The 26,202-nt window shown below is 40.0% G+C and overlaps 1 protein-coding gene across 5 annotated transcripts in view; it reads left to right on the forward strand.

Moving 5' to 3' along the window:
• The first annotated feature begins 3,855 nt into the window (after window positions 1-3,855).
• MAP3K4 (mitogen-activated protein kinase kinase kinase 4) overlaps window positions 3,856-26,202 on the forward strand; it is a 112,904-nt gene continuing 90,557 nt past the window's right edge. For 3 of the 5 annotated variants that reach the window (XM_025866434.2, XM_025866436.2, XM_025866435.2), the window contains exon 1: window positions 3,858-4,164. In XM_025866434.2, coding sequence (XP_025722219.1) covers window positions 4,025-4,164 — 140 coding nt within the window. In that variant the 5' untranslated portion in view covers window positions 3,858-4,024. Of the gene's footprint in view, window positions 4,165-26,202 lie in introns of all 5 variants that reach the window. The other 2 variants (XM_073894187.1, XM_025866437.2) reach the window with 2 other exon arrangements.

The raw sequence follows: 26,202 nt of genomic DNA on the forward strand, positions 1-26,202 counted from the left end.
CCAAGGAGCCACCGGTGAGGAGAGGGACTGGTTGGGGTCGTCTATCTGAGCTTCACACAGGAATCCGGGTGGAGAGCTCATGAATACCACAGGGAAGGGAGGAAGTCATGCTAAGTAAAGTGTAGCCCCATGCTCCTAATAATTTAAAAAAGCTACAGCCTCAAAATCTCCTGGTTTTGTTTTTTATAACAAAGACATGACCCCATTTATAGCATGGCTTGGCATACAAATTCAGCTTGCAACAGCTTTTTGAATCAGCTTGCAACAAAACCCGTGAAGTTGGCTCTCTGCTAATATACCAGCCTTGATAAGATGCCAAGGTAGTAAGAGTGGTGATCTTTGAGATACTGAGGTACCACAATGGTGCCCTTTACATTGCATGTCTTTGTCATATCTTTGTTATAAAAAACAAAACCAAAAACTCTAAATGTATGTATTTAAGAATATATTAAAATATATTTCTATTTTATTAATTATAATATATGAGATACATAATACATAATTCATTATATATAAATATATAATATATAAATATAAAATATATATGAATATATAATGAATGATATATTAAATATTTATTTACTATATTTTTATATTATATAAATATATATAATATATACATATTAGTTTGAGATTCATAATAGCATGTGTCAAAATTGGGCCTGAAATTCATGGTTAGGAGTCACCATGGTGGATGACAGAAGTATGATCCTATCGTGAAGGAGCACACACTCTAGTGGAGAAGGCAGAAAAGGAATCTGAGGGCTGGAGGGGTAGGGGGCCTGGGTTGGGGCAAGCCATCCCTGCGCTTATATTGACTATTTAGCACCAGTTATGTGAGGTTTCTATACAGGATGCCTTACACCATTGCTTATGTGTAAATTTGTTTGGTTCCTGCTAAAATAGAGAGTACCCTTAAGTGGAAATTAAGGTAACAACAGGAAGTCACTCCCTGATTTATATTCCTGGAGTACTTTTGTGCCTTGGGTGTACATGTGTGTATGGCAGATCCATTAAAGTCAGTTGTCACACTTGGTTGGAATACCAGTATTGAAGAATATATGGTATAGGGCTGTGCACAGGAGAGGAATTTATCTGATTATATACAATCTAAAACCTCTAATGTGCCTTCCAAGAAGGGTTCTGGCCCAGAAAATTATAAACGAAAATTAAGAGGAGAACCAGAATTACGGAAAGCTGGGACATACTTTGTTGAGCTTTGTTCACACAATGGAAATGAATTAGTGACTATGTACATACATATACATATATATATCTCCCTCTTGAACAAATTTAAAAAAAAATTTTTTTTATTGTTAGGTTAATCACCATACATCATTAGTTTTTGATGTAGTGTTCCATGATTCATTGTTTGCTTATAACACCCAGTGCTCCGTGCAGAACGTGCCCTCTTTAATACCCATCACCAGGCTAACCCATCCCCCCACCCCCCTCCCCTGGGGGAGAGGAACCACGAGAGACTATGGACAAATGTTTTTTAATTATCATTTGAATGGATGCCTATTCTTAGCCTGCGAGAGTGCAGGGCTCTTGCTCCTGCCCCAGAAGAGCCCTGGGCAGGTGGAAAGGGTGGTGTGACAGCAAAGGAACCGCTTGGACACAATCTTAGTCACGGCACCAACTATGGAGCCTTTGAAGAACCCAGGAATGTTCTTTATGGACTTTATTCTGACAGCAAGGAGACGTCAATAAAATGAATTAGGTAAGAGGGGGACATGTTTGGATTGAGATTTGGAAAGATTAGTGTGACTGCCGGGTGAGGACAGATTGGGTTGGGAAGTGAGCCAAGGAAGGGGGGCGGGGAGGCCTGGAGCCTTGCAGTGATCTCCATGAGACAGGATGGTGGTCTGAACTAGTGAACAGAGACCGGTGTGTGGATTCCACCGGGGAGGTAGAATTTGACAGGATTTGGGACCCACTCATCAGGGGGCTGAGGGAGTCCGTTGTTCAGAACCCCGATGAGCGGGAGAACACAGGCCACGTGCAGGTCCGAGGTGGGTGCAGGTAAGAAGGAGATCAGTTCAGATCTTGGAATCTGGAATAGTGAATTGCTGAAATGAGGTGGCACAGAGTAGAACACCAGTAACAAAAACAGGTGGACGCCTACCACCAGAAAAACTTCCCTGCACTTAAATTGAATATTTAGTACTAGTTAAGTGGGGTTTCTACACGTGATGCCTTCTGTGATTAGTCAAATGAAAATTCATTTGGCTCACGCTAAAATAGGCAGCATCCTCAAGTGGAAATTAAAACAACAAACCCCACATCTCTCAAATGTTAGTCTGTATTTCAAATACAGATTTACAAGCTTGGAGGCCTGATGATAGGCCACAGGCTTAGACAGTCCTCAGGAATTATTTGTGAACCATGACTTATCCAAAATATTAAAATACTTAGATATGGGTTAATGAGGATAAAGTTAACTGATTTTGTCAAACAACTATTTCAAAAGAAAATTTGAAGTTCGGTAAGTAAGAATGGTTGTTTCACCAAATCATTTAACCATCTTGACAAACCTGGGTAAAACACTATTCCTGTCCAAGTCTTTTCCCAGCTGAGGTCTGCATGGCAGTTATCACTGGCTGCTATGCTGTATGTTACTTGTTTGTTTTTCTTTTGTTTTCTTTCTCTTCCCCTTGATTAACTAGGATGTTAGCTCTATCAGGAAAAGATGTAGTCTGTTTTGTTCACTGCTATATCCTCAGCATCTAGTACAGCTCCTGGCACATATATGCATTTGATAAGTATTTGTTGAATGAATGTTGTTGAATAAATAAAATGAATGTCAATACAGACTATCATGATAAAATAAATTGAAGCAGAAATTTCTGTAAGGTACTTTTGAGGGCAGTATAGCTAATTTCACAACTGGCCTTTAAATATAACCATATTTAAAGTTTTCTGTCTTGACGGGTTTTCTTCCCAACATTTATTCAAAACGTGTATTTTACATATTCAGGCTCCACTGAAGTAAGTTTTAAAAACCAGCACATTTGAATGATGAGAAATATACTTAATTTTAAATGATGCTGTTTTTGAATTAACTCTGGCCTTGACTTGTGGGAAATTCTGTAAACATGTGCAACTTAAAACTGTGAAGCCTCAAGTCCTCTCTCTCTAAGGGCACGGGATGCACTGGAATTTCAACAGTATTGCTGTAACTCTGAAACAATCTTAAAAACTTTTTCCTCCTTTACCGTAGCAGCTCCCGCCAGAGTTTCTGGAAGATCAAAACCACTTTGTGATACAGAGGTTAGGTTAGATCGGTGTTCTTTCCTGCCCTGTTGATGTTCTGCGTTTCCGGAGACTTTGTTTAGTCTCAGAAATCCGAGTTTCACGTTATCTGTCGAAGACAGCATTTTCACCGGCGCACCCCAACGCCCCGGACTCTGGGTCCCCAGAGCCCCCACGCCCGCGTGTGGGTTGCGAGCGTCTGCGTTGCATCCAACCCTATTTCTGAGGATGGCATCACCTTTGGCGGTGATCCATTTGCTAAAGCTCAGGGCCCACTTCAAAGTCTCTGATCGCCGCCTAACCCAGGCCGCGCGGCCCCTCCCGGGGTCCCCCGCGCACGCCCACCGCCGGCCGCCCGGGAGCACGGGCGCGCCCAGCCCGGCGCACACCCTCCGCGAGCGAAACCAGGCGACCGCGGCAGGACCGCGGCCCCGGGGCAACTGGCCCCGACGTGCCGCCCGGACCGCCGCCTCCGTGGCCCACGCCGCCGGCCCCCGGGGCCGTTCCCCGCGCCCCTCCCCTCGCCGGCTCCCCGCCCGTCCGCTGCCGCGCCCGCAGCCGCCGCCGCCCTCGGAGGCTTGTCCCTCGCCGCCCGCCGTAGCCCGGCGCTGGCCGGTCGCCGTTTCCAAGATGGCCGCGGCGCGAGCGGTTCCTGCGGCGGGCTAGAGGCGGAGGCGGAGCCGAGTCACTCCCGCACTTCGGGGCTCCGGTCCCCCACGCCAGGCTGCAGCTTACTGTCCGCCGCGGCCATGCGAGGCCCCGTGCACGGATGAGAGAAGCCGCCGCCGCCGCCGAGCTGGTCCCCCCGCCCGCCTTCGCCGTCACCCCCGCCGCCGCCATGGAGGAGCCGCCGCCGCCGCCGCCGGGACCCGAGCCTGATCCCGAGCCCGAGCGCTGCCGGGGGGCGAGGTGAGTGGGGCTGCCGCAGCGGCCCGGCGCAAAAAGCGGGTCCCGTCCCGGCTCGAGCTCGGTCGGAGGCCGAGGGGGCGTGGGGGCCTGCGCTTCCCGCCAGGTGGTGAGGGCTGCATCCAGGCTCCCGGGCCGGGCCGGAGGGGCGGGGTGCAACTCTGGGACCGAGGGCACGGCGGCCGAGTGCGCCGAGGGACCCCCTGCTCGGGCAGTGCGGGTCCGCCCGAGTGCCCAGCCTGCCGGCCCTCCCTGCAGCTTCGCTGTCCGCTCGGAACGCGGCGGGGCCGGGAGCGTAGTGGGGCACCCCTGGTCCTGCGGGAACTGTGACCTTCTCCCCGCCGCGAGCTTCAGACCAGGGGCTGCGCTGAAATTGCTTGCATCGAAATGCTACCTCTCCTCTGCCCCAATTCGAGTAAAGAAGCAGACGCTCGTGAAGCAGACACGCTGTGGCGGTTTCCCTGCGTTCTCCTCCTGCCCTCCTTTTGCACCCCGCTTCGCCTGCCTTCTCTCCTGTGAGAAACTGCACTTAGACTCTGCAAACAGGCAGGTTGGTTTCTCTTTCTGCGGGCCTTTTGCCGCCTTTAGTAGTAGCGTTGTGCAGATTGTTGCTCACACGTGCGCATAAAGGATTGATTTCTCTCAAACTTTGCCACCGCCTGAAGCTCTAAGATGGAACTTTGGTACCCAGAGCATTTGTTGCATTCTGTTTCTTAGAGACTCTATTAATTAGTTTTATGTCATTTTTTTTTCTGATTGGGAAATCAGACTCACCGTAACTAAGAATTTACCTCTTCTTACGTGCCTGTGTTTGTGTGTTCAAATGTCGTCCTACCCCGTCCTTTGCATCCCAGAGTAAACTTGCAAACTGCTGCCCCCTGTCCCTTATAATGAAAATATTGCAGAGTTCCTCTTGCATCTTACTGTCTTGCTCTGTACTTCCAGGAATAAGGCAAATAAGTGTCCTCTTTATTTTTCCTGCTTAAAAAATTTTAAAACAAATTCTGTAGCTGTAAGAACTGAACACAGGAACCATATTCTTGCTTGTCGACCCGGTCGGTTCCGATTTGTTTTATTTTTATAAGATGTGAAAAAGGTCATTCTTCATTTTCCTAAATTCTGAGATACTTCTATGAACTTTTAAGGAAAAAAAATAATATTACATGGTATAATTAGAATTCATTTTGTTCCTTTTGAATACATCTTAACATTTTTAGAAGTTTTGTCAGGTAGCTTATTATGTAAATTCGTTAGTAAATTATCTTTGAGCATATTGACTTAAGTTTTTCTGTAAGAATAATAATAGTGAACACTTACTAACCGCTGAAAATGTGCCATTTTCTTTGTTTCCTTAATTTGTACAACCACCCTATGAGGTAGGTCCTGTTATCTCTTTTTTACAAATGAGTAAACAGGCACAAAGGTTAGGTGTTTTGTCTTAAGTTTTCACAGCTAGGCGAGCTCAAGTCTGGCTGCACGTTGCACACCCTATACACCTTGAAGAAGAGGCGTGATTTTATTACCCAAATGGGCAGATCAGAGGTTATAAATCTGCATAACGGTACTTATTGGGATAAAATAGGTGTGAACCTTCTTAGGTCAAAGTAAAAAGGGCAGAGAGAAGTGGTAATGTGCCGAAAAATCACTTTCTCCAATGGTAAAAAAAAACCTTGACTTTTTTTTTTTCCAGTCAGGTTTTTGTCTGTCTTTGTTATAGTAAAAATAGGTCAGGATAATTGGGCTTCATCCAACTGTAAGGGAACAGCAGTGTGCGGAACAAGAAGATCTTAGAAATATTTTTCTTAGCAACATTACAGTTAATTTTATAATAGCAAATCTGTAAAACAGATTACTTGACAAAGCTGTGATTTTTGTCTTTTGTACACACCCTCATTGTCACCACCACCTCTTCAATATGCAGAGCTGACCTCTGACACACTGTAGATCATTAGTAAAAGGTGCTTTAGGGGCTCTGCCACTGTTTATTTGAATTTCTTTTATTTGTGTTTAACTTTTTAAAAGAAGCTCAATGCGCACGTTCAAAATGATAGACGCCACGTTTTAACACTGGAGACCAATAAGGTGGTGATTTATGCTACCAGGTTAACTGGTTTTGGGACAGACAAAATAAACTCTTTCTGCCGTCTTTGTTCATGTACTTTATGTTAACGTGTCATTGATTAGGAAGGCTGCTGTAATGCATAGGTCTTCTGTAGAATGCAGGTCTACACATGTTGGCCAGTGCACCCCTGTGGCAGGTGCCAGCCCAGCACATCTGCTTGGTGCATGCCGACGTGAGAGTTATGCAATCACCAAGGAACACAAAACAGGTTGAGAGGTGATAGTACTCTATTATAGTTTTACTGCTTATTGTCAGTCGTGGATACTTCTTGTTCTTATTTTTGATAAAGAATCATAAGGGTAGCAGTTGTTAGTGATTTAACTTAGAAGTAAACATTTCCTATAATTTCTTTTTCAAACTTCTGGGTCGTTTGTAGGAGGATCCTGAGATTACAAGGAGAGATATTAAAACTAATTTGGAGTAATTTACTTCTGTGATTTCTTGAATATGCACTTAAAAAAACAGAACTTGGATATTAAGGCTGATAAAAGACTGCTCCTATCTGTAACTTTTCATTTAAAATATTTATGTTAAAATAGCCTCATTGTTCTCATTTACTCACCTTGAAAAGTACATGTTACATGAACTTAAAAATACCTTTTTTTTTTTAAACCAAGGTACTTTTATTTACTATTTATATAATATGGTTCTTGTAAGTTCCTTTGAAAAAAATGGGTTTCACTAGCAAAAGAGTACTTGAATATTCTGTCACTCCTAGGCAATTTGATCTCTCTCTCAACTTGAATGTCCCCTTTGAGCCTACATGTTTCAGTCTTAACACTGTATGTCACCTATTCTCCCTAGTGAAATCCACCTTCTGGTGCAGCTGCAGACTGCCTGGGCAGCATCAGTGATGGGCGTGGCTTGAGACCATTACAACATGAGATCCCATTGGTGGGGGCAGCTTAGGGCAGAGAAGCTGAAACCATGTAGCAGCGAGAACAAAGGGCTCCAGTGATGGCAGAAGCTTTCTCAAGTTCTGAAATGGGGACAACTTGTCTCTCAAGAATGACTTTGTGCTTTCCTGTAATTGTCATATTATTAGAAGTTGCTTCCACTTCCTTCACAGGTCTTTTCTTGGTGTCTTGTAAATCTTGTTCTGAGCTCTACCTGAAATATGGGGATATAAGGTCTTGACTGCTTACTGGATACATTTGTTTTAATAACTTCCTGTTACTTAATAATTCCTCATTCCTCAATGATTATCTTTTTACTCCTAGCATTCTATTGTCCCAGCCTTCTTATTTGCCTGGGTGGTATGTATTCTTTTTAAAGACACTTACATGTTGCCAATCAGTAGGCGATTGGAAATAGTTTCTTTAAAGGGAAAATAGAAGAAATGTCAGAAAAGGAGTTTGGGCAATCAGTGTCTGCTGTGGGTCTTTTTGAGCTGGCATTGCCTAGGCAGGATAAGATAAGCAAGGCCCAGGTCCTGTTCTTCACCTCCTTCTCAGCTTTGTCTACACCTGGTGGGCCAGTGTATTCTTTTGCCTATAGAAAGCCAGAGTATAATTAAGAAATTGAATGGTGAACATGACATCAGCAAGGGAAATTAGTTGAATGATTTTAGCGACTAATGCTAACAGACCAGGAAGGTTGGCTTGCATCCCTATGAGATGTACGCCTTTCTTCTAATATGAAGCATGTGATAAACTCTTAGGCTTTCATTTCTTTAGCCTTCTGAGGCTGCTTTTTTTCCCCCCCTCTTGTCACTAACTTTCCTCTGTTAGTTGGGTTATGGTGTGTTTGTTTATAATCTTCAGTCTTACTTTAATTAGGTTATGACAGACCTTGCTCTTCTGGCCATACTTTGAGGTATATTGTATCCTTGTCCCTTAAAGACATTTGTTAAACCCTCAGTGCTAGATTTTTACTAGTAAGCCTCAGAAGGTCAGCTAACTGTCTCCACCCACCCTATAATCCACCCTCCTGCCACCACCCCCCACAAAGAATCCTGTGGCGTAGTTTCTGTGAAAGGTGTGGCAGAGAGGTCAGTGGTTGGTGCTTCCATAAAATGCTTTTTGACTCTTGTGAGTATTATGTTCAAAAAAAGATCATGACGGTATGTGGTTTTTCTGGATTTAAATAATTAAATTGAAAAAAATTTAGAACCACGTTAGAATTCTGTGCAGCTATTAAAAAACATGTTTTTAAGGAATATTCAGTGACATGGAAAAATGCTCATGACAGAAGTCCTTCTAGAAAAGTCTTTATAGGTAAGTGGGACCTGAGTATCCAGTTTTTAAAAGATTGTCAAGTAGTTCTGATGTCTACATACTCACCACTGTGTTCAATGAGAACAGATTATAAGACAGTATTTGCAGAACATGGTAGCCAAAACTTGAGGTGGCTGCTCAGGTGGTATATATTTATTTTCCACCAGTTATGTATGTCCTTCCTTTGTCCTTGCTCTCCCTCATGGTCATCTCTTTCTCTGTCGGCTATAGCTCCCTGGTTCAGGTTGGACATGCCCTCTTCTTATGTGTTCCTGTCTGTAGGGGTGGACACTTGACCCAACCCAGGCCATTAGGATTCTTTCCTGGGATTTTTAGAATTGGAGCTGGAGGAGAGCAATGCTCTTTTTAATAATCAAAATATATATAATTTGGAGTTCTGAGCCTGGAGCTAGCTCCCTGAAGTTGTAGTCAGGCTCCTGGAGAAGTAGTTTGGTCTCAGACAGTAGAATTTAACTCCCAGAGAAAAGGCAGAGAGGCCAGAAGAGCTCTTTGGCCAATTTCTTTTTATGCTAGATTCACCTCCATTTTTTTCTCGATTTGATATGTGAGTTAATAGATTCTCTATTTTTGCTTAAACTCTGAATAATTTGCATTGGGCTTCTTAATCCCAGCTAATGCTCAGTATGATCCCATTTTAAAAAAGTGTATATGTGCATAGAAAAAAAGATTGGAAGGATACATACTAATTGTTTCCTAAAAATTTTTTATATTTAACATGTTACATGTTATTTTATAATCAAAAGCTAATTATAGAGCCAAATTCTTTTTTTAAATTTTATTTTATTATGTTATGTTAATCACCATACATTACATCATTAGTTTTTGATGTAGTGTTCCATGATTCATTGTTTGCATGTAACACCCAGTGCTCCATGCAGTACGTGCCCTCCTTAATACCCATCACAGGCTAACCCATCCCCCCACCCCCCTGCCCTCTAGAACCCTCAGTTTGTTTCTCAGAGTCCATAGTCTCTCATGGTTCATTTCCCTCCTGATTTCCCCTTCTTCATTTTTCCCTTCCTACTATCTTCTTCTTCTTCTTTTTTTAACATATAATGTATTATTTGTTTCAGAGGTACAGGTTTGTGAGTCATCGGTCTTACACAATTCACAGTGCTCACCATAGCACATACCCTCCCTAGTGTCCATCACCCAGCCACCCCATCCCTCCCACCCCCCACCACTCCAGCAACCCTCAGTTTGTTTCCTGAGATTAAGAATTCCTCATATCAGTGAGATCATATGATACATGTCTTTCTCTGATTGACTTATTTCACTTAGCATAATACCCTCTAGTTCCATCCACGTCGTTGCAAATGCCAAGATTTCGTTTTTTGGTTTTTTTATGGCTGCATAATATTCCACTGTGTATGTATGTGTATATATATATATATATATGTATACACACACACACACCACATTTTTATCCATTCATCTGTTGATGGACATCTCAGCTCCTTCCACAGTTTGGTTATTGTGGACATTGCTGCTATAAACATCGGGGTACACGTACCCCTTCGGGTCCCTACATTTGTATCTTTGGGGTAAATACCCAGTAGTGCAATTGCTGGATCATATGGTAGCTCTATTTTCAACTTTTTGAGGAACCTCCATACTGTTTTCCAGAGTGGTTGCACCGGCTTGCATTCCCACCAACAGTGTAGGAGGGTTCCCCTTTCTCCACATCCCCGCCAACATCTGTCGTTTCCTGACTTGTTAATTTTAGCCATTCTGACTGGTGTGAGGTGGTATCTCATTGAGGTTTTGATTTGGATTTCCCTGATGCCGAGCGATGTTGAGCACTTTTTCATGTGTCTGTTGTCCATGTGAATGTCTTCTTTGGAAAAATGTCTGTTCGTGTCTTCTGCCCATTTCTTGATTGGATTATTTGTTCTTTGGGTGTTGAGTTTGATAAGTTCTTTATAGATTTTAGATATTAGCCCTTTATCTGATATGTCATTTGCAAATATCTTCTCCCGTTCTGTCAGTTGTCTTTTGGTTTTGTTGACTGTTTCCTTTGCTGTGCAAAAGCTTTTTATCTTGATGAAATCCCAATAGTTCATTTTTGCCCTTGCTTCCCTTGCCTTTGGCGATGTTTCTAAGAAGATGTTGCTGCTATAGAGCCCAGATTCTTAGCTAGGGGACATTTATAATTTTAAGTGTCCTTTGAATTGTTACTAAAATTGAAACTGATGAGATTCTACATTTTATATAAAGAGAGTATGGTTACCATATTTTAAATTAAATTCTCTTAATTTTAAGTTTTCTTTTTTCTTTCTTTTTTATTTATTTATTTATTTATTTGACAGAGAGAGAGAGAGACAGCGAGAGAGGGAACACAAGCAGGGGGAGTGTGAGAGGAAGAAGCAGGCTTCCCGCGGAGCAGGGAGCCAGATGCGGGGCTTGATCCCAGGACCCCGGGATCATGACCTGAGCCGAAGGCAGAAGTTTTCTTTTTTCAAATGTGTTTTTGGTATTTATGAACTAACTGAGCTGACTATATTAAGATGGTTTGCTTTAATTATTTAGTTCATCCCGGGTAACAGAATTTGTAGATTAGAAATAGCATCAGCGGTGACAAAACAAAGGGCTTGTTTTATGATAGTCTTTCATATTTGTAGTACTACTATTTAGAATCTATGACTGTATCTTCATCGTGTATGTTATGTTAAAATGCTTTCCCCTTTTTAAGAGGCAAATGCAAAACCACTGTATTTTAAAAGGATCATTATTCCTTTGGAAAGTAGGTGTGGTAGGTACATTCTTCTATTTCCCACAGACCTCAGACTCGTGTAATGGAGTGCAATTTGCCTTTAGATATTTATTCACTAACAGCATAGGCAAAATGAGAATTTGTTTTTTACCTATAAGAACATTCATTTGTCATATTTTGCAGACATCAGAAGTATTAGTCTCATGGATCATTTGGATGCCAAATGTTTATAAAGTACCAGGGAAAGCTATTAAGAATATATTAGGCATTCTATCAAAAGCATTTCATAAGTGGATTTCATTTCAACATAATTTCAGAAGAAATAAACCTTCTGTGGAGAAAAATGGATACTAAGCTTTAAAGTTGATCAGATTTGATGTTTTCAGTGAAAGCCTTTTGTGCATGTGAGCAGGCTATTTGAGGATACTGCTGAACTGTAGGGTGTTCTGAATAGGGCTTATTAGAGGATAGCTAGTTTAGAGATGTAAAATTAATAGAAATTGTCAACCTTTTTACTCTGTCAGTGGGAATATTTTGGAAGAAAATTTAATACATGCATTATTTTTATTGTATCATTAAAAATCCTAAAGTCTTTTTTGTGTAGGAACATAAAAATGTAGGTGTAGGGGCGCCTGGGTGGCTCAGTCGTTAAGCGTCTGCCTTCAGCTCGGGTCATGATCCCAGGGTCCTGGGATCAAGCCCCGCGTCAGGCTCCCTGCTCAGCGGGGAGCCTGCTTCTCCCTCTCCCACTCCCCCTGCTTGTGTTCCCTCTCTCGCTGTCTCTCCTCTCTCTGTCAAATACATAAAATCTTTAAAAAAAAAATGTAGGTGTAACATGGGTTTCTTTATAGTTTATTCAAATAAGGAGTTAAGTATTTACAGTACAAGTCTTATGGGTGGTAGGATTGTTAATATTTATTTAGTCTAACCTCTCAGCCATTGCTTATAGAATTACAAGAATTAGAGCTGGAAGGGAATTTGGAGCCCTGCTCTGTATTTTAGAGATGAGTAAAGCAACCTAGAGAGACTGTTGCTTCCCCAAGGTCACAGCTTAGGATCCAGGTCTCCAGGCTCTTACTTCCCTTTCTTTCATGTCACACTGTGCTCCCCTGGTTAGGGTCCAAAGCTAAAGGGGCTCTTCAGTCTCCTGGTTGCCTAGCCCAGCAGCAGCTCACACCCACATGACTAGTTACTCGGCAACTGTGGAATACTCTTATTTTCTGGATTAATTAGACTTTCCAGGATATAGCAGTGATGAAAGATTCATTTTCAGAAAAAAAAAAAATGCAACCCTCCCCCCTGGAAAATTCCCCCAAACTCAAAAAAGGTACATGCCTTTTTTTTTTCTTTTTTTTAACCCATGAAACTTTCAGTTCACAGAATAAAGAGGAACTAATGCTGAAACCTTTTTGTTTATCTTGCTGTTCTTTTCTGTACTCAGTCTTTAGATTAAGCAGACAGTAAGATTGTAAATTCTGTTCTGGGGCAGTGATACTGATCTGGCTGTGACTGTGACCTACATTAAGAAGTGCATGTTACAACAGTATGTGTATGCTATATAAAGCGAAGTAAAAATTTATCCAATAATGTTGGACCTTGTAATATATGATACACTCTGATAATTCTGTTCTGTCCTATTAAAAAAATTGTTCACCATGATCCATTAAATTGATTTTATTACCCACAAATAGGGTTGTGACCCTCGCTTTGAAAAACGTGACTCTACCAAAAATAAAAACAGGTGCTATTGAACTCTATTCCTTGTCCCTTGAGATTGAGTCAGGAGAATGGCACAGTACTTATTCACCAAATGATCATTTTGAAGAAGATGGGCAAGGTTAGGATCTGAATATTTCTTCCTCGAAAACAGCATTATTTCCCGAAAACAAGAATAAAAGTGCATCTTACCCTTGCCGCTCAGGGCTGTTCTCTTCGTTGCTTATCCTTAAAACACAGGAACTGTAGGGATGCCTGTGTGGCTCAGTGGGTTAAGCGTCTGCCTTCAGCTTGGGTCGGAACCCCAGGGTCCTGGAATCGAGTCCCACATCGGGCTCCTTGCTCAGCGGGGAGCCTGCTTCTCCCTCTGCCTGCCACGCCCCCCCTGCTTGTGCGCATGCTCCCTCTCTCTCACAAACACATAAAATCTTGAAAGTAAAGGTGAGTTTAGAGTTTAGGATTAATTTTGGAGTAAAGTTGGGGTTGGAATATATGAATTTCTTAGAGAATTTATTTTTTTCTGAAACACTGATTTGTATTTAAATGTTTTCAAATAGAGTGGTCCCTAAGGGGAGAGAACCCCCTTTTCCCCTGCTGTGTGTGCGCGCGCGCATGCGCACATGCATGTGTACGCCGCAGTTTTCAGCGCAGTGAAGCCTGTTTTTAAGAGAAGATGACCTGGAGAGTTGTCTTTTCCCTTCCTTCTTTACCCTGTTAATTAATTATTCCTCCTGGGCTAGCTATTCTCTTAAGCATTACTTACTTCAGTCAACCTTTCTTTGACCTTCTCCTCTCCCCGGGATTAAAGGAGGTCCTTTTGTTATAAGTCTGCATGGCCCTTGTACTTCGCCACTCCTAAGTGTGTCACCCTTGGTAATGCTGTATTTGTGTGAATGTTTATTTATTTTGCCATGCCTTCAGTAGACATTAAACTCCATGCAGACAGGGACATTGTTTTGCTTATTTTTATATCCTCGTTCCTGGTACTGCGTCTCACCGTTAGTAGGCTCTCAACTGATACCTGTTGGATGTCGGAGGTGGTGACTATATTGGTTAGATCATGGATTTGGTTTTACACAGATGGCTTTGAATCTTACCTTTGGTTGTTAGCTGTATGCTTTTGGGACGTTATATAGCCTCTCTCAGACTCAGTTCCTCATTTGAGAAATAGTAACTACTTTCTGGGTTGTTAAGATTCAGTGAAATAATGGTCTTTTATATAAAGTACTCAGTCCATATTGGCTATCATGGTTATAGTTCTCTTTTCTTCCTTCCTTTTTGGCTTACAATGAAAAAAGGGGAAGTCTGTTGTAATTAATTTTCTTAAAAAGCCATCACATATGCTTAGAAACTAGCTACTTTTAAAAATAGCTGCAATCATCTGCATTATTCCAGAAACATTTGTTTTTTCTGTGCCTGCAGAAGTCATAGAAGAAAGAAAAAGGATTCAGGGACCCGAGTTTTCCAAATTCTTTCTTTTGCTTCAGTTACTTGATTTATTTTGCATATTATTCCTAAAGGTGTTTGGAATTCTGACTTGGCGGGTCATAAACCATGCTCCTAGAATCAGAAGCGTCACACTACCAATGGAGTGACTTGTTTAGGTTGGTCGGCACAGCCCAGTCTTTTTTTTTTTTTTTTTTGGAGTTCTTTTTAGTTGTTTAACTTGACATGTTGATATATCTTAGGTCAGTACTGTTCATTTTTTAAAATGTTGCATGCTATATTTAAGAGTAGTATTTTTCAGATTGATCTAGCTGCTGCCTCAGAAAAGCAAATAAAAATTAATAAAACTAACTTAATATGCTAGAAATCTCTCAGATTGTAAAAGCAATACATGTCTATTGTGGAAAAATCTGAAAAATCTGAAAAGTATAAAGAAGAAAATAACCATAATCTTACCACCTAAATATAGTTACCATTAACATTTTGGCATATTTATTTCCTGGGTTTATCTATGTCTTTGATATATGTATATATACACACACACTCACGTATATACATTTTTTCCTCCATTCAGTTTATCTTCAAAAGCTACCATATCATAAGCACCTTCCTATGGTGTGAACATATTTACTGACAAACAGTATTCCTCTTATTGTATATACCATAATTAAACTAATTGTTCTTGAATTATTTTATACTACACATTTCCACTTCTTATTAATGACTTGATAAAAATCTTTATATAAACTTTTCAGTATTTTAGATTATTTCTTTAAGTTAGATTACTAGGTCATAAGATATTTCGAGTGTTTAGACTCTTGCTACGTTGCGACATGTCTTTTTAGAAGGTACTAAGTTGTTTTACTCCTACTAATGTGAAAGACAAAAATGCACTGGATAATCTGTTACAAAAGCATAGTCTACTAAATTGTTAGGAGTTACAGATAGCTTGAGAGAAAAGAGAAAGAGGTTCCTTATATATTCAGAAAATAAAACATGAGTACAGCAACAGTATTCCAAACAGAACCCATAGTCATCCTTCATCAGTGCGTCTCGTCCCAGGCAGTTCTGGTTCTGTTCGATGTTCAGTTAGCAGCTTTATGAATCCTCCTTCTTGGCTAGAGTTTGAGAAATCCTGACTCAGCCCATTGGTGTGGTCTCAGACTTGTTTAAACATGCTCTCTGAAGCCTATACCCCAAAGTACCTGGCATAGTCCTTTTCCCCAGTCTTTGGGACAGCCTGTCTTTGTTGAAGATGGGCACTCTGGCCTAGAGATGATCGCAAGTGTGCTTTCAGGAAAACAGCAGAGTAAAACAAAAACCTTTCTGTAGGTGACCGAAAACGTAAAGTGACTCCGGTTAATTTACTACTGCTAATTTTCAAAAGTGTAAGATCCAGTAAGTATTCATGATAAGATTAAGGCATTTGATAAGATTTGGGTGTTTCTGTGACATGCAAAACAAGATAAAAGTCCGTCCAAAAATCTTTAGACAAAATATTTATAAACATAATGATTAACTCTACTCTCAAGAAAGAGTGGATATTGTATCTAATTTATGAAAATGGAAAACATAATTATAGAGAAAAAAGATCTTCAGATATAACATATAATAGTCTTGATATAATATGCCAACAATATACTAAACATATAGTTGGAATATACCAAGAATATATCAAGAATATCAAGTAAAGAGATTTTGTAAGTCTGGAATAGGTCTTAAACATCTGTGTATGTATAAAACTCTGTAGGTAAGTGATATCAATTTCCATTTGAGAATCACTGGCCTAGAAGATCCTAGATTCAAATTAAAGCAGTTGTGACTAAGTGAACAATAGAGAAAACATAACTGAATTAGGCCTGAGGATATGACTGTTGTCTAATATGGCTATTGTCTAATTTATCAGGCTCTAGCAGCCTGATAAATAGAAGTGCTGTCATGGACAGCGCAGCATTGACAGTTCTGTAGGAACTTCTCATACAGCAAACCATTTTTGGAATATTTAGGACATCTTAACCCAGACAAATTTAACCGAAGCATCTGCTCTGATTTAGTAACTCATCAATAGTAACGCATCGAGTAAGTCAGACTATTTCTAGCACCTCTCCTTTTACAAGATGAAAAAACAAATCTTTTGTGATTTTCCAAGGACCATGTGGGAAATCTCAAAGACAGTTTTAGGTGTAAAAAAATACCATTTAGGGTTTAATTTTGGGAAGGCAAAATATCAAAAGTTGTCAGGAGTTTTGAACACTTAGTTAAGATAGGATTATGGATTACCAAGAAGTGATGCTTGAAATATATATTTGACCAAAGTGACAATAAAGATTTTAAAAGTAAACATAAGGGGTAGCAGGATTGTAAAGGACCTTTCCTACAGGAGAAACTTTTGCTTTCTTAAATAATGAAGGACATAGTATTCAGGCAATTCAGGCAGGGTGGGAAGGTTCATTAATGGAGAATGTCTCAAAGAGGAGGGAGAAAACTTGTTTTATGAAACATGGAGATCAAGGTGGAAGATAGAGGTGGGTCTTATTTCCTTATAGGCAAGGACATGGTGGCCCTTCAGGTTAATCACTTCTTGGAGCACAAAAGGGTGGGGGTTTCTTACTCTTTGCTCTCATCCAGGAGCACAGGGCTCATATGAGATTGAACAGTTATCACAAGTGATAGGTGTAAGTGCCCAGCTCACTGTTGTGTTTTATTTATAACATTGAGTATCTTCATTTGCACTGAATAGTTTGAAGTAATTTACTTAATTGTGAGTATCTGGACATAATTTTTATAGGCTCTAAAGAAATGCTAAAGGAAGTTTTTTCTCTTTTTAAAAAATTGCTTTGGTTCATATTTATTTTGGTGGTTTTGTTCTTGAATAGACTTCATTTTTAGCCCCTAATGTTTGTTTATTTAACTTCTTGAAATGAGCTTTTAAAGAGTAGTATTTCATCAAATAGAGGATGCCTTTGATTGTAAGATGCACTATAATTTTATATATCATGGAGGAAAAAATACTGCAACTGAACTATGATACAGTGCATTTTATATTAGTTATAAGAAGCAGTGTAATATCAGAGATGTTAAAATGTGGAAAAATGTATGTTTTAAAATCAGTGAACTATGGGGAGGTCTTGATCTTGCTATTTTTTAAAAAAGATTTTATTTATTTATTTGAGAGAGAGAGAGAGAGCTCAAGGTGGGAGTGGGGGGCCGAAGGAGAGAACCGCAGGCAGACTCTACACTGAGCACCGAGCCTGACGTGGGGCTTGATCCCACAACCTGGAGATCATCGAAATCAAGAGTTGGACACTTCACCAACTGAGCCACCGAGGCGCCCAGCTCTTGCTATTTTTAAACTTAATGTGATATATATGGTGGTATATATATATACAGAAGAAGCTGTTGGCTTCTACAAGATCCTGATAAATTCACGAAGAATAAAAAAAAAAATTGGGATGGGGTAGAAAGAAAGTGGGATGTAGTGATTTTTATTAAATAAAATTTGACACAATCTCAGTCTACCAGTAGGAACCTTTTTTGTGTAGCAAGCTCTGTGCTGACTCCCATTGAGTGTTTTCTGATGTTTCTATTCCAGGAAGCCACTTGTGATCTTAATTAATTTAACCAGCCCTTTGTTGGACTTTTAGGGTGTTTCCATTTCTTTTGCTATTATAAACAACAATGTTCTGAGCATTCTTTTTAGCTCAATCTTTATGTATATCCAGATGTTTTATTAGGATAAAATTCTGAAAATGTAATTGCTGTAAAAGAGTATGCGTGTATATATTTTTAGTTACAGTCTGCTATTCCATAGGTACAGAATTTTACGTAGTGAGTTTATTATAATGGAAGCAACTGTACAGGCTGTTGGCAGAATTTGATAATACAAAGATGAAAGAGAGGAGTTGACCAATTAGGCAGGACCTGGTAAGTTCCTCATATTGTTTTGTTTTACATTTTTGTATACTATTTCTTGTTGTATAATGTCACACAGATATTTGTGTGTATATGCAGCGTATCGCCTGATCACCTGTCCAGACGTGAACATGCCCTGTTGGACATCACTTGCGTGGGGAAGCCGACCAGGAGCGGCGTCCTGGAAACCCTCTCTTGCCCCACTCAGCCACTTTTCTGCTCTTCTCCTTACCCGGACCCCTACTCATATTTTACAGCTTTCATGCAGTCTGCTGTTGGTGAGATTCATCTGTGTTGTTTGTTTTGGACAGTAGTGGTTCTTTTATTCTTGTTGTAAAATGTTCCGTCGGTCGTGTGGATGTATCACAGTGTATTCATTCAGTGTTTTTTTTTAACCATAGTAACCATTTTTTAAGTGTACAGTTCAGTAGTGTTTTAAGTAAATTCATTCACACTGTTGTGCATCAAGTCTCTAGAGCTCTTCATCTAGTAAAAGTGAGATTGTGTGCTCATGAAGTAACAAGTCCCCATCCCCCCTCCCTCCAGCCCCTGGTGACCCCCATGGTACTTTCTCGTCTACTTGCCTATTCTAGGCACCTCATGTAAGTGGAATCATACAGTATTTGTCTTTTTGTGACTGGCTTCTTTCACTTAGCAGAACGTCCTCGAGCTTCATTCATGCTGTGGCATGGCAGAACTTCCTTTTTAAGGCCCAGTAATATTCCATTGTATGTATATACCACATTTTGTTTATCCATTCATCTGTCCATGAACACTTGATTTGCTTTCATCTTTTGAAGTTTGTATAATTTTAGAGATCTTTGGTTTATGTTGCCAAATGCTCTTTAGGAACTTTGTGTTAATTTTCACCAGGAACATGTGAGTTTTTTCTTGCCATTGCAATGATAATTTTTAAGTCTTTGCCAGTGTTTTGATTACTTGTGAGGTTTAACACTGTCTTTTTTTTTTTTAAGATTTTACTTATTTTAGAGAAAGAGAGCGCGAGTGCACATGAGTGGGGGGAGGGGCAGAGGGGGAGGGAGAAGAACAAACAGACTCTTCTCTTGAGTGCGCAGCCTGATGCGGGGCTGGATCCCACATCCCTGAGATTGTGACCTGAGCAGAAACCAAGAACGGGATGCTTAACCGAGCCACCCAGGCACCCCTGAGTTGTCTTATGTCAGTTGGTTACTTACATTTCTTAATTACAATTACATACAATTGTTCATATATCTTTTTTCTTGACTGTGAATTACTTGAGTGTAATAGCTTTCATCTTAGACCTTCTTTTTATTCCTGAAGTGAATAGTACTGTGTCTGCTGCATGAGATGCCCAGGATGTGTTTGGTAGATGAATGAATACATTTGTATATGGATGTATTGGGACCTCATAAGACTATATCCTTATAGTACTTTTTGGTTTGTTATGACCTGTTATAAAAACATTTCTTAAAGTAGTTACATAGTAAATAGTCTCAAGTAGTATTTAATAACTAGACTCAAGTAACATTTGATTAGAAATTATCTTTATTTTAGGCTTTTTTTTACATTTATTAGATTAAACAAATATGTATTTTTTTCTCAAATAGGCAGCTTCAAAAAGTTCGCTTTAATTTTTTTTTTTTTTTAAGAGAGAAAGAGAGAGGGGCGGAAGGGAAGGGAGAGAGAATCTCAAGCAAGCTCCATGCCCAGCATGGAGCCCGAGGTGGGGCTCGATCTCACGACCCTGAGATCATGACCTGAGCTGAAATCAAGAGTTGGACTGCTTGGGGCATCTGGGTGGCTCAGTCGTTAAGCGACTGCCTTCGGCTCAGGTCATGATCCTGGAGTCCCGGGATCGAGTTCTGCATCGGGCTCCCTGCTCAGCAGGGAGTCTGCTTCTCCCTCTGACCCTGCCCCCTCTCGTGCTCGCTCTCTCTCTCTCTCATTCTCTCTCAAATAAATAAATAAAATCTTTAAAAAAAGAAAAAAGAAGAGTTGGACTGCTTAACTGACTGAGCCACCCAGGTGCCCCTACGAAGTTCACTTTAAATAAAAGTCATTTTGATCCATTAAATTTCTTTTTCCTACTTAGTCCGGAGTCTAAGTTAACTGTGTAATTGCCTACCCCTTTATTTTAAGTAGAGTAGATAAGCTTGACAGTACTATTGAGCCTGGGTTTAGGATTATATCACTAATCACTTTGCTCTATTTGCTGACATTAACCCTTGTTAAGTACTCAACCACTAACAGTTTAATTATTTGGAAAGTGTAAAAAAGAATGTATCTTGCCACATATAGGTGTCTGATAGGAAGCATTTTATGCAACTGTGAATTCTCTGCTCTGGAACTTTTGAGTTACATGCATTGAAGGCTGTGAGGTGGTTCTTTCGTGTGGCTTTGATTATGCTTTTTGTGCCTCTTATTCCTTGTGTGTTTGGAGCAGATGATCAACAGAGGATCCTGAGGCAGCCACCAAAGTGAGAACTCTAACACTCTGGTGCTTTTCTCAGACACTTCATAGGTGTGTAATTCTAGGAGTGGTTGCAAGAGAGCGCGTACACGAGCAGAACCCCAGGAAGAAGGATGGTAGCTTTGGCAGCGAGACGTAGAGATGCAAAGAAGGGAGACGAGGTGGGTAGAAACATGCTTTCTGAGTCATAGCAGTCTTTGTCCTGATAGACTTACAGAAGGAAAGTCTTACAAAGAATTGTAAAGTAAAATGCTTTTAAGGAAAGTTTCTTTGGCAGCATGTTTCAAATAAACTCCTTTAATGAGAGGTTCCCAGACAGGGGCTCAAGTTATCAGTCTGCAGTGAATTGATAAAATGACAGGATGGTGATTTTTTTTCTATAAAATTAAGCTTATTTTCCAGGGCTAAATTGTATGTTTTGGAAATGATGGTGGCAGTAGATTTTATGTATTTTCCATGTCTTTCCTTGGCAAAGCAAAGTGGTGGCAGCCCCTATTTGGTTGCCTTTCAACACCCCCCTCCCGCCCCCACTCCCCCCCCCGCTCCCAATCACACACTTAATTTTGGAAATCACATCTTGAACTAAAATAATTTAGAAATTGTTTGATTACACTCACGTATCTGATGAAGTAGGATGTCAGAAGTAAATTGGGGAAATACTTCTGGAAGCATCAGAAACATTTGCCATAAAGTTCGACTTCAGAGCTGACTTTTTACTTTGTAAAAGAACTTGGCTCTTGGAATATCCAGGTATTATTTAACAGAAAAGCAAAAGGAGTATGTATGTACTGAGCAATGATTACTAAAAAGGGAGACTCATTAGCTTGAGTCTGTGAATGAAATTTAAAAGCTCCAACTTAACTGTAGTGACTAGTAGTCAGTAGTAGTGTGTGGCTTCATCCCATCTTAACCATCCCATCTTGTATCATATAGTCATTTCCCTTGAGACCAGCTCATAACTGAAGTACCTAGCAGGTGTCAGGTAGGGGTAGGCCAGGCTGTGGGGCTGCAGTAATGGATAAAATTAAGGCATGACTTGGTTTATTGACCAGGCCCTCTAGGGCCTTCATTAGGCCCAGAAAGCTTTCTGTGTTGTTGGAGGTCTCCCCACCTGCAGATTGAGCTAGAATTAGGGAGGCCACACGTTTCAATTAAATCACATTTGTGAAGAGACCTTACACTGCATCCCCACACAAATTTGCCATTCATCAGTAGCCAAATTTTAGGCTTAAGCTGGAGGTCCAGGCCAGACAGACCTCCTGAACCCCTTGCCTCTTAGAATTTAGAATCTCCATTTACACTGACCATCTTCCCCGTTTCTAAATATGCTGTATTCTTCCTCAGCTTCTCGTCTTTGCCTAGATTGGTTCCTGTGTGTCAGCTGCTTGTTCCTCCCTTTTCTCTTAGAGTCATTTCAGAAGCACTCATCTTGTGAATATACCCGTATTCCCCCAGGCAGGTAATACTTTTATTACACATAAGCATAGTGTAAAACATGCCTTGCCTTCAAGGACTTTATAATCTAGTTAAGGAGAACAGATTAGGTAATGGACATTTGATAATTCATAGTCTGGTGCAGAAATGGTAATAGATTTACATCTGCCATCTGCTTGTCTGCCATCATTCAAGTGGTGTAACATGTTGTTTTATATAATGAGTACAACAAGCTTGTAAAATAGATGTGCGTTTTTCAGATGAGGGAAATGAGGCTTTGAGAGACATTAGTTCAGAATACCTGGAGCCAGGACTCATCGCCGTCTGTTACACTTCAGAGTCTGTGGTTCTCTATTTTATGTACGACCTCTGTAGGCATAAATGTGAGAGGACATGGTGAAGGAGCTCAATAATAGGTTGTAATAGGAATAAGAGATATCAGAAGAATGATTAATTGCTAAGTAAATTATGCAGGAGTAGGAAGAGGTCTCTAGGCTGAGGTGGGCGTGTTATGTTATCTGAATGTATTGTGAACATTTGCCCTTATCGGTAAAAATATTAAAATATCATTTTTAAATGGCTCCATCATATTCCCTCTTGTGATTATACCATAAACTATTTAAGTTATTACCAGTTTCTTACTGTTTTATTTTATTTTAAGATTTTATTTATTTATTTGAGAGAGAGAATGAAATAGAGAGCATGAGAAGGGGGAGCGTCCGAGGGAGAAGCCGACTCACTGCTGAGCAGGGAGCCCGATGCGGGACTCGATCCCGGGACTCCAGGATCATGACCTGAGCCGAAGGCAGTCGCTTAACCAACTGAGCCACCCAGGCGCCCAGTTTTTTACTGTTTTAGATAACACTGCAAAGAATCTCTTAGTACACAACTCTGCTCTTCTGGGTGCTCTTATAAAATTATTTTCTGAATGTGGAATTCAAAAGGAGTTGGAACAGTTTTAAGAGTCTTAATATCTGTTGTTAAACATTTGCTTCCAGAAAGATTGTATAAATGTAGAGTGTACAGTCGGCCACAAGTAGTGCTTACCATACTATACTCTTTGTAGCTTTGAGTATTACAGAAAGACTTTGCTAATTTAATAGGCCAGAAAGGTTATCTTGTTTTAATTTGAGTGTCTGGTTACTAGTGTAGGTGGGACTGTTTTCAGGTTTTATTGCTATTTCAGTTTATTTTGTGAATTATCTTTTTGCATTCTTTGCTATTTTCCTGTTGGTGTCTTAGTGTTTTTCATGCTAGATTTAATGAGCCATTTATAAATTAAGGACAGTGTGGTTTTTTCTCCATTTTAGCTTTTTTTTTTTTTAAAAAAAATTGTTTATTTGACAGAGAGAGACACAGCGAGAGAGGAAACACAAGCAGGGGGAGTGGGAGAGGGAGAAGCAGGCTTCCCGTGGAGCAGGGAGCCCGATGCGGGACTCGATCCCAGGACCTTGGGATCATGACCCGAGCAGAAGGCAGACGCTCAATGACTGGACCACCCAGGAGCCCCTCTCCATTTTAGCTTTTAATTTGGCTTAGTTTTTTTTTTTTACTATTTTGAAGTTTTAGATGTTCACACAGTTAAATCTTTTCTTTTAAATTTTCTTTCATTTCTTAGAGCTAGAAAGTCCAACATATGCAATTAAGGGAAAATAATTTCAGACCCATTTTCTGGAAAAATACCATAAAATATAATTTTCTGTAATATTTTATGGAAAAATACCACAGCTTGCATATACTGTAAGCTGTAAAGGAGCTTATAATGTGAACTTTGTGTATTTTTGCATCATTATAAATCTTATTCCAGTAGCTGTGTACATAGTAGGTCCTGAGTAATTATCTGTTGATGGAATGAATAAGAGTTAATTCAATGAATTATCACTGACATGACTTTAATAATTTCACTGATTCTTGGCACCTTTCCCCCTGGATTCTCTGTATGCTCTTATTTTCTGAGAATTAGTGAACTCATAAAAGACAAAGGAGCACCCTTTCTTTTAGGCTTCTTAAATAAGATTTCTACTACTTTTTGCCTCACTAGTACTACATCTTACATACCTGGTAAGAGATTTGTTCCTGAAAATGCGAGTTAATGTAGAACCTGTCATAAGATCCCGATTTCCCCTTGTTTTACGGAGAAATAGGATTGCCTTCCTTTCAGATCTTGCTAGTGCTTTTTCATTTCTTTTTTTCAGAATTTGAATAATAGGTGATTAAAATGAGTTAATTTGGTTACCTGGAGATCTGTACTGTACAGTTTTCCAGATTTATTGCTATTCACAATTTCTTCAAGAAATGAAGAGGTGCTGTCCCCGTGCTTTAATAAAACCACCTTAAAAAAAAAAATGAACAGGTGAGATAGCCTTTCTTTGTATTAAGGTGCTGAAAGGTTGTACTAACTAGCCTTAAAGTATATATTTGAATCCTGGACTATCAAAAGCATTGCGTCTCTAAGTTATCAGAAAGTACTCTAACCAGGATTGGAATTTACATGGAGCATGAGAGAACTATAGGGGTAGGGGTACGGCTTTTATTGTTTGTTTTTCTTTTGTTTTGTTTTTTTAAATAGCTTTCTGCACACCAGGAAGTCTCTGGTTCATATTCAGGTGTCAGTGCCTCCCCTAGCCCAGCAAGAACAAAAAAAGCAGCAGCAGAAGAGATAAAGTAGCTTTATTGAGATATAATTCATATATCATATAATTCACCCATTTGAAGTAGCCTGATCAGTTGGTTTAAATACATTCACAATTTAATAAATCTGTGAATGTATATGTAACAACTACCACAGTGAATTTTAGAGCATTTGAATCACCTCAAAAAGAAACCCTGCACCCTTTAGCTATCGCCACCTTCAAATCCCCATGCCTCCCAGTCCTAAGTAACCATTAATCTGCTCTCTGTCTCTGTATATTTGTGTATTCTGAACATTTTATATGAATGGAATGATATAACATGTGGTCTTTTGTGACTGACTTCTTTCATATAGCATCATGTTTTCAAGTTTCATCTGTGTTATACCATGTATCAGTCTTAATTCCTTTATCTGGCTGAATCATATTCCCTTCAGTGGATGTACTACATTTTGTTTATCCATTCATCATTTGATAGACATTGAGTTGTTTCTACCTTTTGGCCATTAGGAATAATGCTGCCATAAACATTTGTGTACAAGTGTTTTGTGGACACATGTTTTCATTTTTCTTGGATATATACCTAGGATTGGAAATTCTCCATCGTATGTCTTCCAGTGTGACCGCACCATTTGACATTCCCACCAGCAGTGTATGAGAGTTCTGATTTCTTCACATCCTTGCCCACACTTGTAATTATCTAACTTGTTGATTATAACTATCCTAATGGATGTCGAGTGTTATCTTATGGTTTTGATTTGCATTTTCAAATGGTGGGTGAGCATCTTTTCAGATGCTTGTTAGCCACTTATATATCTTCTTTTGAAAAGTGTCCATCCATTTTTAAATTGGGTTAGCTGTCTTTTTTTTTTTTTTAAGATTTTTAAAAAAATTTATTCATTTGAGACAGAGAGAGAAAGAGAGAGGACAAGCGCATGCATGAGCAGGGGAGAGAGGCAGGGGGGAAAGGGAGAAGCAGACTCCCCGCTGAGCCCAGGGCCCGACACAGGGTTGAATCCTAGGACCCAGAGATCATGACCTGAGCAGGAGGCAGATGCTTAAGGATCTGAGCCACTCAGGCGCCCCGGGTTATCTGTCTTTTTATTATTGGGTTATAAGGGTTCTTTGTATATTCTTGATATGACCCTTGTCAGATACATGATTTGCAAATATTTTCTCACATTCTGTGGATTGTCTTTTTCACTTTCTTGATAGTGTCCTTTGATGCACAGACGTTTTTTTTCAAGTTAGTATTTTTTTATTATGTTATGTTAATCACCATACATTACATCATTAGTTTTTGATGTAATGTTCCATGATTCATTGTTTGCATATAACACCCAGTGCTCCATGCAGAACGTGCCCTCTTTAATACCCAT

Source organism: Callorhinus ursinus, unplaced genomic scaffold (assembly GCF_003265705.2).
Source record: "Callorhinus ursinus isolate GAN/ISIS: 27379988/994484 unplaced genomic scaffold, GSC_fseal_2.0 scaffold6, whole genome shotgun sequence".
Lineage (NCBI taxonomy): Eukaryota > Metazoa > Chordata > Mammalia > Carnivora > Otariidae > Callorhinus > Callorhinus ursinus.